This window comes from Ammospiza caudacuta, chromosome 3 (assembly GCF_027887145.1).
Source record: "Ammospiza caudacuta isolate bAmmCau1 chromosome 3, bAmmCau1.pri, whole genome shotgun sequence".
NCBI lineage: Eukaryota > Metazoa > Chordata > Aves > Passeriformes > Passerellidae > Ammospiza > Ammospiza caudacuta.
The window spans coordinates 97,862,316-97,875,986 of NC_080595.1; the positions used below are offsets into that span (position 1 = coordinate 97,862,316).

General features: G+C 39.7%; 1 protein-coding gene across 1 annotated transcript; it reads left to right on the forward strand.

Moving 5' to 3' along the window:
• The first annotated feature begins 561 nt into the window (after positions 1 to 561).
• TMEM30A (transmembrane protein 30A) lies at positions 562 to 13,183 on the forward strand. The gene is made up of 7 exons (XM_058800785.1): positions 562 to 835; positions 6,091 to 6,207; positions 6,825 to 6,932; positions 7,187 to 7,274; positions 7,744 to 7,887; positions 9,850 to 10,056; positions 10,955 to 13,183. Exons 1-7 carry the CDS (start codon positions 563 to 565, stop codon positions 11,146 to 11,148), a joined length of 1,131 nt encoding a protein of 376 aa, XP_058656768.1. The 5' UTR covers position 562; the 3' UTR covers positions 11,149 to 13,183.
• Positions 13,184 to 13,671: the final 488 nt, after the last annotated feature.

Here is a 13,671-nt window from a genome sequence, read left to right on the forward strand (position 1 = left end):
CCAGAGCACAGCCTGCCTGGCCAGCACATAGAACACATCCTGTGAGGAGCAGCTGAGGAAGCTGGGGGGTTTTGGCCTGAAGAAAAGGAGGCTTTGGGAGGGGACATAATTCTCTCTACAACTCCCTGAGTAAAGGCTGGAGTGAGGCAGGGACTGGTCTGTTCTGCCGTGCCTGCAGTGAGGACAACAGGAAATGGCCTTAGCTGAGACGGAGGAGATTCAAATTAGATATTAGAAAAAAATATTAGGGTCGTCAGGCATTGGAACAGGCTGCCGAGGAAGGTGGTAGTCACCATCCCTGGACGTGTTCAAGAGGTGACTGGATCTGGCACTGGGTGACGTAGTTTAGTAGTTTAGGGGTCACAGTGGTAGTGCCGGGTGGATAATCACACCGGACGATCTTGCGGGTCTCTCCTTCTCCTGACGATTCCGTGCCTCAATTACTCCAGGACTCCATGGTCTGGGCGGGCCGCGCCCGCCGTGCCCCCTCCCGCAGCCCCGCGGCCGAGTGCGCAGGCGCGGTGCCCCCGGTCACGTGTCGCGCGGCGGCGGCGGCGGCGCCATGGCGGTGAACTACAGCGCCAAGGAGGAGGCGGACGGGCACCCCTCGGGCGGCGTCGGCGTGCCGGGCGGCGGCGCGGTGGGCGGCGGCGGCGGGGGCGCCGTGAAGACCCGCAAGCCCGACAACACCGCGTTCAAGCAGCAGCGCCTGCCGGCTTGGCAGCCCATCCTGACGGCGGGCACGGTGCTGCCGGCCTTCTTCATCATCGGCCTCATCTTCATCCCCATCGGCATCGGCATCTTCGTCACCTCCAACAACATCCGCGAGTACGAGGTGCGCGGGCGGGTGTGCCCGGCCGGGGCTTTGGGTGCCCGGGGCCCGCTCGGGGAGGCCGGGCCGGGCAGGGCGAGCGGGGATCGCCGGTCGGGGGCCGCCTGCGGCTCCGGGCAAAGTCGGTCCCCTCCCGGCCGGCCGGGACCCGGCGGGTGCCGTGCGGGGCGGACCCGGTGGTTCCGATCCGGCCTAACGTCCGTGCTCGTCAGCAGAGCGTCCATTAATTGCCCCGAGCAGACAGCGAGTGACAGGAGTCTGCGGATAGGCTGGAGTTCTTCCGTGAGTTCTGTCCGTGCTCCCGAGGGAGCTTCCAGGGGAGTTACTGCCTGCCTTTAATCGACACAGCCCAGTGCTCCTTTTCTTCCTCAGCAGTACAGGCAGCGCATCATCTGTGGAATAGCCTGTGGCAGTCCATTATTTATGTCCAAATGTTCCAAAGTAATTGTATTTTCAGGACAAAGCTCTGTGGTGAATGTATTGCTGTTATTCTTACCTGCACCGATGATTGCAGGTGCTGTATGGGAGACCAGGATGTCCAGAGTAAGCTTGGAAACAACGATCAAAGAGTATGGCTTTTTTCTAATTAACACTTAGAAAACTCGAGTCTGAGTTTATCAGATTTACAGTTTTATCAGATTTACATCTGATAACCAGCCATGCTACTGCTGTGAAAAGTTGCTGAGCATTAGCTGAAAACTGAACTGTGTATCACAGATCGATCCATTTGATAACAGAACCAGTTTGTGTTGAAAGGAAATAATGCACAGGGCTTATGGATGGGCAGCCTTGAGAAGCAATTGACAGCTATTAGTTTTGATGAACTAGTATGACTGAGATTGATTGTAGGGAAGAAGGTGTGTGGTTGTTCATTGTGTTTTTTTATTGGAAAGTATGAATTTTTGTGGATCAAATCACTCCAGTTACTGGACTAAGCTGTCACTTTCAAATAAATAGAGTTTAAGACAGTAGCTTAGCTGGTGGCAAGTTGTCACTGAAGCCCAGTTAGCTAAAGAAATCATGAGATAGGGAATGAATGGTGTTTCCATATTTCTCTTAAAATGCAAATAAGGTTATAATGAAACCAATTTTATCTACTTTTATGTTAAGATCTACAGTTACAGTTAAGGAGAAAAGCAGAAGGGAAAAACCCAAAAGCTGAAGTGTGTTTTACAGCATCATAATTTGTATGTAAGCATATTTTTTAGAAAATAGTTGCTTCTTATAACAAGTGTTGGGGTTGTGCTGAACGTCTGAAAATTGGCACAGGTGCTTCAGAGAACATAGCCATCTTGTCATGGGCACAAAGGTTTTTAAATTGTCATGTTGTAACATATTTAAGGTAAATACAATTGCATGTTTCCAAGACTCCTGGAGAGAAGTATAAAAGTATCCTTGCTAACTCTGATTTTTGTTGACAACTGCATTTAAAATAGCCATTTCTATAGTAAATCAGTGCAAAGTTTTAGATCATTATAATTGGACAAATATGTCCTTTTTCCATTATGACTGAATCTGCATTGATCTATGGGAACAAGAAATGCATCAGTTTCATGAGTCCAAAAATGTATGTGACTTCTTGTACCTATATTGCTGCTGTATGCATATACAGGGTTTTTATATACTGTTGTTGCTTAAGCAGCTCAGTCAGGTACTGCTGGTAAGTTCCAGTAGAACCCAAAAACCAGCTGTTCCCACCTAACATCTGGCACAAAAGTCGTAGGTGAGCTGGGAGCCCAACCAATGCTCCCCTACGCAGTCAGGTTGTGTATAGAGAGCAGCAGTAACCATTTGTAGTGGAGACCTGTTGGCACAAGCCTTCAATCCTCTCCAATTTCAGGATAGTCAAGACTGAAAAGAGTTTCATTTGTTTGTTTTACTGTATGGATTTACCCTTTCACCTTTTGAAATTCTCAAAAATCTGATTGTTAGGATTTTGTGAGGACAGGAGGGACTTTGGAGCCTGTGCTGAGTCAGAAGGGGCAAGTTTGTGTTCAGTTGCCTGATCCTCATACTTGTTTTATGAAGTGACACTCTGCAAGTGAGATTATCATCCTAAAGGCAGCTGAATTTAAGAAAACAAAACAATTTTTTAAATCAAAAAAGGCTTTATAGTTGCAGCTGCAAAACACAGATAAAGCATTTTACCAATTAGGACCAACATCTGAGCTCTAAACACCACTGAGGGGTGCAGTTTAAGACACTGCTGTCACATACATGCTTAGATTACATACATCCCTGCTTAGAATGCTGGCTTTTGTTACAACCTCCAAAAGTTATTCACAAACAGCTGTGAATAAGGTTTGGCTGCAGGAGACAAGACGTCCAGAAGCTCCATGCAGTGACTAAGCTTTTTTAGAAATGTAATCGGGGCAGGAAGCACAGGTGGTGATTTACACCTGCCTCCTAGGCAACAGCATAGCTCTCAAATCTGTGTGTATGTGCCTGTAAACTTAGTGTACTGGAATTGAGTAGGATGTATAATTTGTGACCCTGAATACATATTTAGGTTCAAGTCACTCTTTCCTGAAACAAGGTATGGTAGCCATTAGTATCTCTGTGGACTGTGCTGTTCTACAGGTGCAAGGACTGAGCAGCAAAATGTACCTCTTCCATTGATTTCCTTTATAAGATGTCTTGAATTCAAATGTGGAAGATTTCCAACAGTTTAAGTGTACTAGACCTATCAGGTTTTTGTTGTGTTTTCTCTAGCATTTTTTCATGGCTTCTAAAAGGCATAATCAGCCATTTATCTTGAGTCTGTTGTTAAAATAGTTCATTTCTTGGAGGTGTTTTTTTTTTTCTTTGGAGTGTTGGTTTTTTTTAAAATATATACAGAGTGAATAAGAAGCACTGACAAAGCATATTAATATATGATAAAATGTGAGGAATATGCAAAGTATTAAAAGTGGGAAAGAGATCTTTATGCTGTGACTGTTGCTGTGAAATGCATAATGGTAGATAAAAAGCCAGATTGACTTAAGGCTAGGAAAGGATAACTGAAAGTAAGTACATTACTGTTGCCTGCATCTTCAGCCTTGTGTGCAGTTCCTGTAGCCTCATGTCAGGAATGATAAAAAATTAATAAAACCTACAAAGAGGACCAGATTTATGGATTGCCTTTTACACAAGAAATGGTTAAGCAGAGTAGGACAAAGTATGAAGTCTGCAAAATCACAAATAGTTTGGAGAAAATGTGTATGCAGTAATTATGTTACTTCTATAGGTGTATGTCAGCTGACAGACATCAACAGCCTGAAAGGCCTTTGGTGCAGAATAACTTGGATATACCCAGTGACCCAATGTCCTTAAATCTGGAGATTTTTGGAAGGGCTCACTGTGTCTGGTTGTCAGCTGTTGAGTGATCCCACGGGACAGAACAGAGGGGTCAGGCAGCTTCTTGCCATGGACTCCATCGTCAGTCCTTAGCTCTCACAGTCAAAAGTGTTACTTTGTCAAGAGGTGAAGATGGATGCCTTCATCCTTTTAAATAAGCTCTCTTGAAGGTAATCTGTAATTGTGGATGCAGAAAAATACACTTGTGTTGGCAGTTACTGTACAGGAGAGCTCTTTGATAGCTTGCAAGCTGATAACAGCGCATCAAAGCATAGTACTGCTTCAATATACATCAATTTCATGCTCCACAGAATTTAGTGCATTATGTTTTTAAAAGTGACATCTTTAGGTCTATTGCAATCTTAGTCTTTAGCGTGTGCTCTTGACCTGAAACAACTTCTCACACTGGCAAGTTCTTTCTAAAGGAAATGGTTGCTTCAGCTTACTTTGGCAGAACACACCCACCCCTGAGTTAGCCTTCAACAAATGAGATGCATTGTTCATTGGGAGCAGCAGTGGGGTCTGTCTGCTGCAGCTGAGCAAAGCTGGTCATGGCTGCTGCAGCAGTGCTATTTCTAGATCAGCATAAACTTAATATTGTGTTCAGCTGAGCTGTAAAGATCATGATCCTCTCTCAGTCTCTCTCTCTGCCAGGTAGTAGCTTCTGAAGCTGTCTAGTTTCAGCTAGGCTCATTAGTGCATGGGTTTTGTCTGTCAGAAATCTGGCAGCAGAGAAAATGTCAGTCAGTAAAGGTGTTTGCTGATGGAGCTGGTTGCAGCTTAATAGATACTGAAGAAATCACAGGAAGAGAGACCCTGAAGAAGATGCCGAGGAAAATAGGCTTCAGTTTTTTTCTGAGTACACTGTGTGTGTTTATTTTAGCTAACCTAAATATGGGCATTAGGACCAGTCATAAATCACTAGTTCTTGGTTATGCCTTTCACTACAAACATAAATCAGGACAAACAACTTGCAGCAGCCTTTTGTATAACTGTATAGATGTTCTAGTTTAAATGCTGCTGCTGCACAGTTTTTTTGCAGTGAAGTATATATTTCACCAGTCTGACTCTAAATTCTGAAATAGGTAATTCATGTTAAGTGTAGAAATACATCTTTTATAGACAGATATAAGCTTTCTCTTGCCACTCTTGCTGGAGCTACATGTGAGAGAGAGCTGATGTGGTCAAGTTACTTGAGTTGGCTTGGACTGTAGGGTGAGCTTGTGGCTGATAAGGCTGAATGTACAGATTTTTAAAAAAGGCTTTTTATGATCTACAATATTCAAGACAGAACATACTGTATAAGCCAGATTAATACTGATCATCTTTCTTGTCCATATACTGATTATTTTTCTATTCCTGACAAAACAATATTGGTGCATTAATCTTTCCTGTTTTAGGACAATTTTTGGGCATTAAGTGATTTTAATTTTTTTCTTCCAATTAGGTGGCTAAAAATGGCCAACAAATCTAGTTTTTCTAACGCAAATCTTTTTTCATTAAATAGCTAGACTTTTAAAAGCTTAATCTCTCTGGAAAGCATGTAAAAACTGTGATCTGCTTTTCATAGAGTTTGGAAACATCACATTGTGTGGAGTGTCTGCTGGTTTCATTTTGGTGTTGTTTTTTGGTAGGGTTGGGGCTGTGTGCGGGGCTTGTTGGTTTTGTTTGGTTTTGCTCCAGGAGTAATTTAACCTCAGTGTTTAATTTGTTTGCATTTGAAATCAAGCATATAGTCAGAATCAAAAACTCATTTACAGAATGGTTAAGGTTGGAAAAGACTTCTTGAGATTATCAGATAGGCCTGAATGTGCTCTTGGTGTTGAGATATGATTGCAAAATAAATGCCACAGCAACTCTCTTGCTTAATAATTTTTCTTTATTCTCCCATTGTAAACTAATGACTGCACTTTCTGTTACAGATTGACTATACAGGAACAGAACCTTCTAGTCCCTGCAACAAATGCTTAAATGTGTCCTGGGACAGCACGCCCCCTTGTACATGCACCATCAATTTCACACTGGAACATGCATTTGAGGTATGCCGCCCTGTATGCAGGATGAAGTCAGAACAGTTTATATGATTTATTTCATATTGAAAATGAAAGTTTTGTCACTGAAATTTTTTTCCTGTTTTAGAGGATTAGTTTTGGTTTTCCTTTGAACATGGATCTGATTTTTATGTTCCCTTTTTCATCAGGAGGGATGAGATATTTCCTAATGCCTCCATTTGTCTGGAAACGTAAAACATTAAGTGGAATGCTTGTGTTTTACACATTCAAAGTTACCCTATGTGTCACACAGCTAGAGAGTAGATGAGCTATTCCTGCATGATATAAAAAATCTCAGTTTAACAGGAATTGGAAATACCAAATAAGTGCTTTCTGGCAGATTGGAGGCAAATGAGGCTTATGGGTTCTACCTTGGACAAGACAGGTATTGGGGTTGGTGCTGGTGAATATCATTCTGATAGTTGGTGGCACATTTATATTGTTTGACTTCAGCCTTCTTAGGACAGTACTTCTATGTACTCATATGAAGTTTGAGGATTGAGGTTCTTTCTTTATGAATATTGCTATAAACCTAAGAGTTTAAGAACTTAAAATTGCAGGTTTGTATTAATGATATCCTTCTTTCCCTATCTTGCTTTTTGTAGAGCAATGTATTCATGTATTATGGACTTTCCAACTTTTATCAAAACCACCGTCGTTACGTGAAATCTCGGGATGACAGCCAGCTAAATGGAGACAACAGTTCACTACTTGTAGGTATTCATGCTTGGATGTGAATGAGCAACTAATTTCTGTCTATTGCATAAATCACCACATAAATTATTTGGTTTCATGATAATGAGGTACTAGAATTTTTGCATAACAGTAGACAACCATAAGGAATTGATATTTTGTTTACTGAAAATAACTGTAAAGTATTATAATTTGTATTGATCGTGTAGTAAAAAGCAAGTTAGTTGTGTGAACTAGGACAGACTCATTTGCCTTTTTTCTTTCTAACTATCAGAATCCAAGTAAGGAATGTGAGCCTTACCGCACAAACGAGGACAAACCCATTGCTCCTTGTGGAGCTATTGCCAACAGTATGTTTAATGGTATGGTCACAATTTTAACTTATCATTTGTATGGGTCTGTGATGTAGTGTATGTTATCTATTGTGTGCACATTATTCTGGATAAAGATAATGTGGGCTTTTTTTGTTTTGAATTAACACATTTTCGTTGTTCAGAATAAAATAAATATCTTGTACTGCTTGTACTTGTTTAAAAATTGCTAGGAGAATTAATTTAATCTTATAGCACACAAAGGATGGAAATACCTGTTGTGAGAATCTGCTACTGCTGTGATTTAGAAACATAGATACCATATATGGGTAATAAACTGCTATCTCATATACACTGATTCTTACAGAAGAGGTTGTTATTATGTCAGGCAGACAGTAAATGCCTTGCCTGCTTATCTTTATTTTGTTTTCTCCTGGAGGTAATTGTTTCAGTGCTTATCATGATCATCTATCTAAGGAATGTTTCTGCAGCTGATCTTCTAATTTGATTTTGTCTTTAGATACACTGGAGTTATACCGCATCGATAATGACACAAGGACTCCGATTACTTTGATCAAAAAAGGCATTGCATGGTGGACAGATAAAAATGTAAAGTTCAGGAATCCTACAGGAGATGGAAACAACTTAACTGCACTTTTCCAAGGTAAAAAAAGAAAAAAAGTGAAATTTTAAGAACAGCAAAATGCTTCAAACACATTTTGATTTCAAGCACATTTTGATTTCAGAGTTTTACCTCAGACATTTTACTGAATGTGCTAAATAAATGTTCTCTGAAGAAATCCAAGCTAAGGACTACTCTGCTATTTGAAAGGTTGTCTTTAAATATTTGTTTTGGTTTAGGGCAAATTTGGTAGAGAATCTCTAAAGGGGCTCCTCTAGAAAGCAAACTTACACGGCTTTTCTTCTTAACCGGTTCGGAAAGAACTCTTCTGAGAGAAGTGGAAAGTACTTGTTTAACAGGCATAGCACTCTTCAGCACACAAAATGAACAATACTGGATGACACTACTTTGAAAAAGATGACAAATTCAGAAAGTCTCTTTTGGGGGTGGTCACTCTGTTATCAGTCTTGGACTACTGCTTGTTGTACTATAGGGGCTTCACTCGCTTGGCTTGCTTGATGGCAGCACACGTCTCACAGTTGTGGATAACTTGTGAAAACCTGCAAGTTTCTCATAAACATGTTTGGTTTTTACTTTTACTGTAATCATTAATTTGGTAGTCTTTAATTTCTGATTTTTTTTCTTGTACCCTGAATACTAAAAAATGTGTAATGTACACTGTTGGGGTTTAACCCCACTTGGCAACTAAGCATCACACAGTGTCTCACTAACCATGCCCTTGCTCAGTGGAAGGAAGAATTGGAAGGCTGAAAGTGAGAAGGCACATAGGTTGAGATAAAGTTGTTCAGTAATTAAAAACAAGCAACCAAACCAAAAACACAGCAAGGAGAGAGGAAAATAAGACCCAAGAAAAACAAGTAATGCAAAAGAAAATAATTGCTCACCGTCATCTGAGTCCCTGAGCTAAAGTGGGCCCTGCCTACCTCTACTTGCCCTTTTCTATGGTACGGGATATCTCTGGTCAGCTGGGATCAGCTATCCCATCTGTGTCCCTGCCCAGTCTCTCCTGGACACCTCTCCTATCTCCTCACAGCTGAGGAGCTGAAGATGCCTTGATGCTGGCAAATACTGCTTAGCAATAACAGAAACATCACTTTATCATCAATGTGTCAAGCACAAATCCAAAACATTGTCCCATACCAGCTACTGAAAAGAAATTTAATTTTATTCCAGTCAAGACCGGTAAAAGTTCTATCGTGTTTGGATTTAACTTACAAAGAAATCCTACAGTTGTTAAATGAAACTCTTCATACGGAGTTTTTGTTTAAATGTTTCTGTGTCTAGGTTGTGCTGTTGTCTAAAAAAACTGATTTTTTTTTTTTTGTTATTAGAAGTGACTGATGTGTCTAATTTTTTAGATTATACGCAATTTGGCAGATAAAAGTTTTCTTTGGCTACTATGTCTGAAAAAGCCCCTTCTTAGGGCTCTAAGAGCCTGTGTGTTTATGCAAGGTATATAATAACTTCAGGCTTAACCTGATGTGGGTTTCTTGCTTAGTCATAGCCAAATTACATGTTGTCAGTATGATGGCTACCCTTGGAAAAGCAGATACTTTACCTTAATACAATGTGGAATTGTATTTCCAGTAACAGTAGCAAAAGCATTTGGACATAATCTGAAATGATGTTTAAAATGTGGCATGCTCCTGGTTCTCAAATTTTACCAAGTGAGCAGAGGGCCTATCATCATAATGGAGAATTACCCACCAAGCAGTGCTTTGAGACATGACTTCCCACCTGCATGAATTGTTTAAACAATGGACAGTGCTGTTATTTATTTATTTATAGAATTCAAACTGTTAAACCTGCAAAATGAAAAGTTCTTAAACAGCCCAGTGTGTTGCAACAGTAGTGAGTCAGCCTGTCTGTTCATACTGTTTGGAAGTTAATGTGGTTTTTTTTGACACTAGAATGGATTTTGATGAGCCAATGTGTTACTCAGTTTTGTATTTTAAATACTTTATTATTTTCGCATAATCCTAGGCACAACAAAACCTGTGAACTGGCCCAAGCCAGTGTATATGCTGGACTCAGAGCCTGACAACAACGGCTTTATCAACGAGGACTTCATCGTGTGGATGCGCACAGCTGCTCTGCCAACGTTTCGCAAGCTCTATCGTCTCATTGAAAGGAAGAACAACTTTCAGCCTACCTTACAGGCTGGAAAATACTCTTTGGATATTGCATACAGTATCCTTTGAAAGCAGGCCTTAGCTGGATTATACAAATAGATATCTGCAAGTTATCAGATGGAACTAGCCTTTCTTCTTACCATCTCTAAAAAGCGATGGTATTGAGCTGTGGTTGAAAACTGGCACTGAGACCCAGATAGACTGTTACCATCTTTTACTTTTTCTAATTGCTAGTTTTGTGACATTAATAGCCTCATAGAGACAGGGAAATCAGATTGGTTGGATGCTGGGAAGGAACTGAGAAAAGCATAGGAAAAGAGGAAAGAACAGATGTAGCTGGTAGCAAAGGAATTTAAGAACTGTAACTTCAAGGTGAAATGACATTATGTGATGAAAGGCAGACTGACTGAAGGTCACAAAAATGACAGAGCTGTGGATCAGGTGAAGGACCATCATTCTTTGTTGAGGAGACTAAATATTAGGTAGAAACGCAGGAGACTAGAGAAGGAGGGTTGTCATAGTTACCGAATTCTTAAAATTCAAAAGCACTTAATGATACTTTTTATGTAGCTACTGCAGTGTTCTCCTCTGCTGTAAAAATGTGGGGAGTGCATGTAAAACAGAATGTAAAGAAAAATTTTGTAGTAAAATAAACACAGGGACTGAAATTTATATTTCCCTCACTTTATTGAAGCTGCTTTCATAAACACACAAAATCATGCATTTTACTCTTCTTCAGGGTTAGTGTCTCCTAACATGGCTTTTGTTTTGAAGTAGCTGACAATACCCAGATTAGTTTTATCCAAAAAGAACAGCTGAATGTTCCATATTTGCAATTCCAGTTCCAGAGGCAACAGTTAGTATTTGGAACCTGATTGAAATGACGAAAATTTTCATGTGCCCACTTCAAGCTGGGTTTAGAAACTTGCTTCTTGTTTTCCTAAATGTTTTTTCAGATTATCCTGTACACAGTTTTGATGGACGAAAAAGGATGATCCTAAGCACCATATCATGGATGGGAGGCAAAAATCCCTTCCTGGGAATTGCTTACATCACTGTTGGGTCCATATGCTTCTTCTTAGGAGTGGTATTGCTATTCATTCATCACAAATATGGCAATCGAAACACCAGTGCAGACATTCCCAATTAATCTTGCATTCTGAAAATAAGTGTACTGCATGTGCATCAGGGCCAGTCCAGAATGGACCCAGTTTTTGAAAGACAAATCTCTGCTTCTGTCATTTCTGAGACTGGGTGCATAACTTTTACCTAAAGCTCCCCTTTCCCATACTGTGGATTAACTCTTGAAAATGACGGGTATACAATTAGCTCTATTGATTGTATCTCTGCCTGTGTCAGAAACAGTTTTTCTGATGTTTGCCTTTAACTGGGCAGGCCATATGATGCATATAGCTCCTGTTCCCTTGATGCATCTGCTGCTTGTTCACGTGCTATGTAATGTCGGTATGATTCAGTACATTTAGATTGTGTGGAGAAAGATGGTTTTAGATACTGTAAATTGTTGACTTTCCAGAATTCAGGTGTCAGTGCTGTTGGAAGAAGTCAAGTCTTAAATGTTTTCTTCGATTTACTGTCTTGTGTGCATGGGCTCCTACCTTTCTTGCTGAGATTTTAATATATTTATACAAGTTGTTAAATATTTTTCCTGTGTCCTACCCACCTCTATTATATTAAATCCTTTAAGTGCTCTGTAAACTTCAGCACTCTGGATTCTTTGTATATTTACAATATATGTGCCTGGCCAGTAAATGAGCATCCTATGAAAATACCAGAAAACCTATTTGTTAATTATCTGCGTGAGACCCTTTAAAAGATTGTTCTGAATTGAGACATGCTTGTTGCAAATATAATCTTATTCTAATTTTCTTTGCTTTAAGTCATATCCAATCCTAGTTCACTTTTTGCTGGTTTTGCTTTTTATGAGCAGCACCTAGCATTAATCAAGAAGAACTTAAAAGGTTTTTTTCCACTCATACATTGGGGTGAATTCCTTTTACTGGGGTGAATTCCTTTTACTCGAGGAGTTTCCTGATTTTTTTAAAGCATATGTGTTCTGAGCAGGCTTTGTTTTAAGGGAATTGTATACTTTTTCCTTATTTGGAGTGAACACCACATGAATTTTTTGTGGTGTTTAGGAAGTAAACGATAGAAGTTCAGAAGTTGAGATGGCAGTGACATTTTTCCCTGAAATGCAGGTTTAGCTTGCTGTGAAACATAATTTAAATATTGCAGTTAGACGCAATGTGCAGGTTAGTGTCTTAAATTACAGAAGGATTCACCTTAGGTTAATTAAAAGTTAACTGCAACCTGTAAAATATTACTTTTTGGTGACTTTTTTTAGATGATGCACAGAAACTCTAATGTATATGGTGGAGATCACTTTATATGCAACTAGCTTGGTAAAGTATGGAATATATTAAAAGAGACCTAATAAATTCTGCAAACCATTTAATAAGAGATTTGGTTTTGTTCTTGAACATATATTTATTTTTATCTGGATGAAAAGACATCATTAAGTGTAAATGCAGTTTTAAATGAGTTGTATTTCTGTATTTCTGGGATTGCATATTTATTACAAAAATGCATGGTCCAATAGCTTAATCTACAGGCAACTTTAAACAAAACTATTTATTTATCACATAATCACATGACTGGTTTTACTTAATTACTTGTGTAGCCTAAGATTTTAAATGTATAAGTCTGGATAAACTGTGGAATGAGGCAGCATTTCCAGTGTGCTAGCTTTCTGTAACTACATATAATAATTTATTTGCATAGTACAGCCTGGCAGAACAGGGCTTTCAAATAGTACCTTGTAAGATTTTATTAACAGTGTTATATTCATGTTGCTAGGGTTACAGAATAAGGGTATGTACCCTCAAAAAATTGGAGAATGTGTTAAACTGGCTGTGGAGTAGCTGCTAGTCTAAGATAGAGTAAATGAGCAAGGGGATGTCTCACAATTACTGGTTATTAAAATATTTTGATTTTTAAAGTTTGTGTTTGTCACTTGAAATGCAAATATATTCTGCTTCATTCATAATTCCTATTTTTTCCAAGTGGGAAAGGCTGCTTTTTGGGCTGTGCTTAAAATTAAAAAAGAAATATTTTTCTCTCTTCACCTTGTAATATTTTTCAATGCCTTACTTATTTTTTTTTTTTACTAACTATGGCTGCCAATGTATCTTCAATCTCAATGAAGTGCACCAGGGTGAAAATTGCTGTCTGGTTTTTATTGCAATTAAGTGGGTTCTCTGAGAGCCTTTAGCGGTAAATGCATGGGACAGCGTGCCTGTGGGGCTTAAAATGCTTGTAAGAGTTCAAATATTGGTCAAATTTGTAAACTCTTCCTTCACTTATGTTCATTTGTCTGGATGTCATGTTGACAACAATGGAGATCCTTGGAGGATCCTTGGACTCTTTCAAGGATTAATTATGAATATTGAGGAAGGATGCAAGTCTTGTCTTTTTTTAATAGAAGTCTCTGAGGGAGGAAAGGCCATGAGAGTGTAAGTCAAGTAACATCTGCAAACAGAGCAGTGAGCATGGCTGGTTGGATTGGATTCACAGGAAATGTTATTGACTGCACCCTTCTCTCACATGCCCTACTTGCAGTGGGAAAAGAACAGACTGAGTTGAAGAGAGTGCTTAG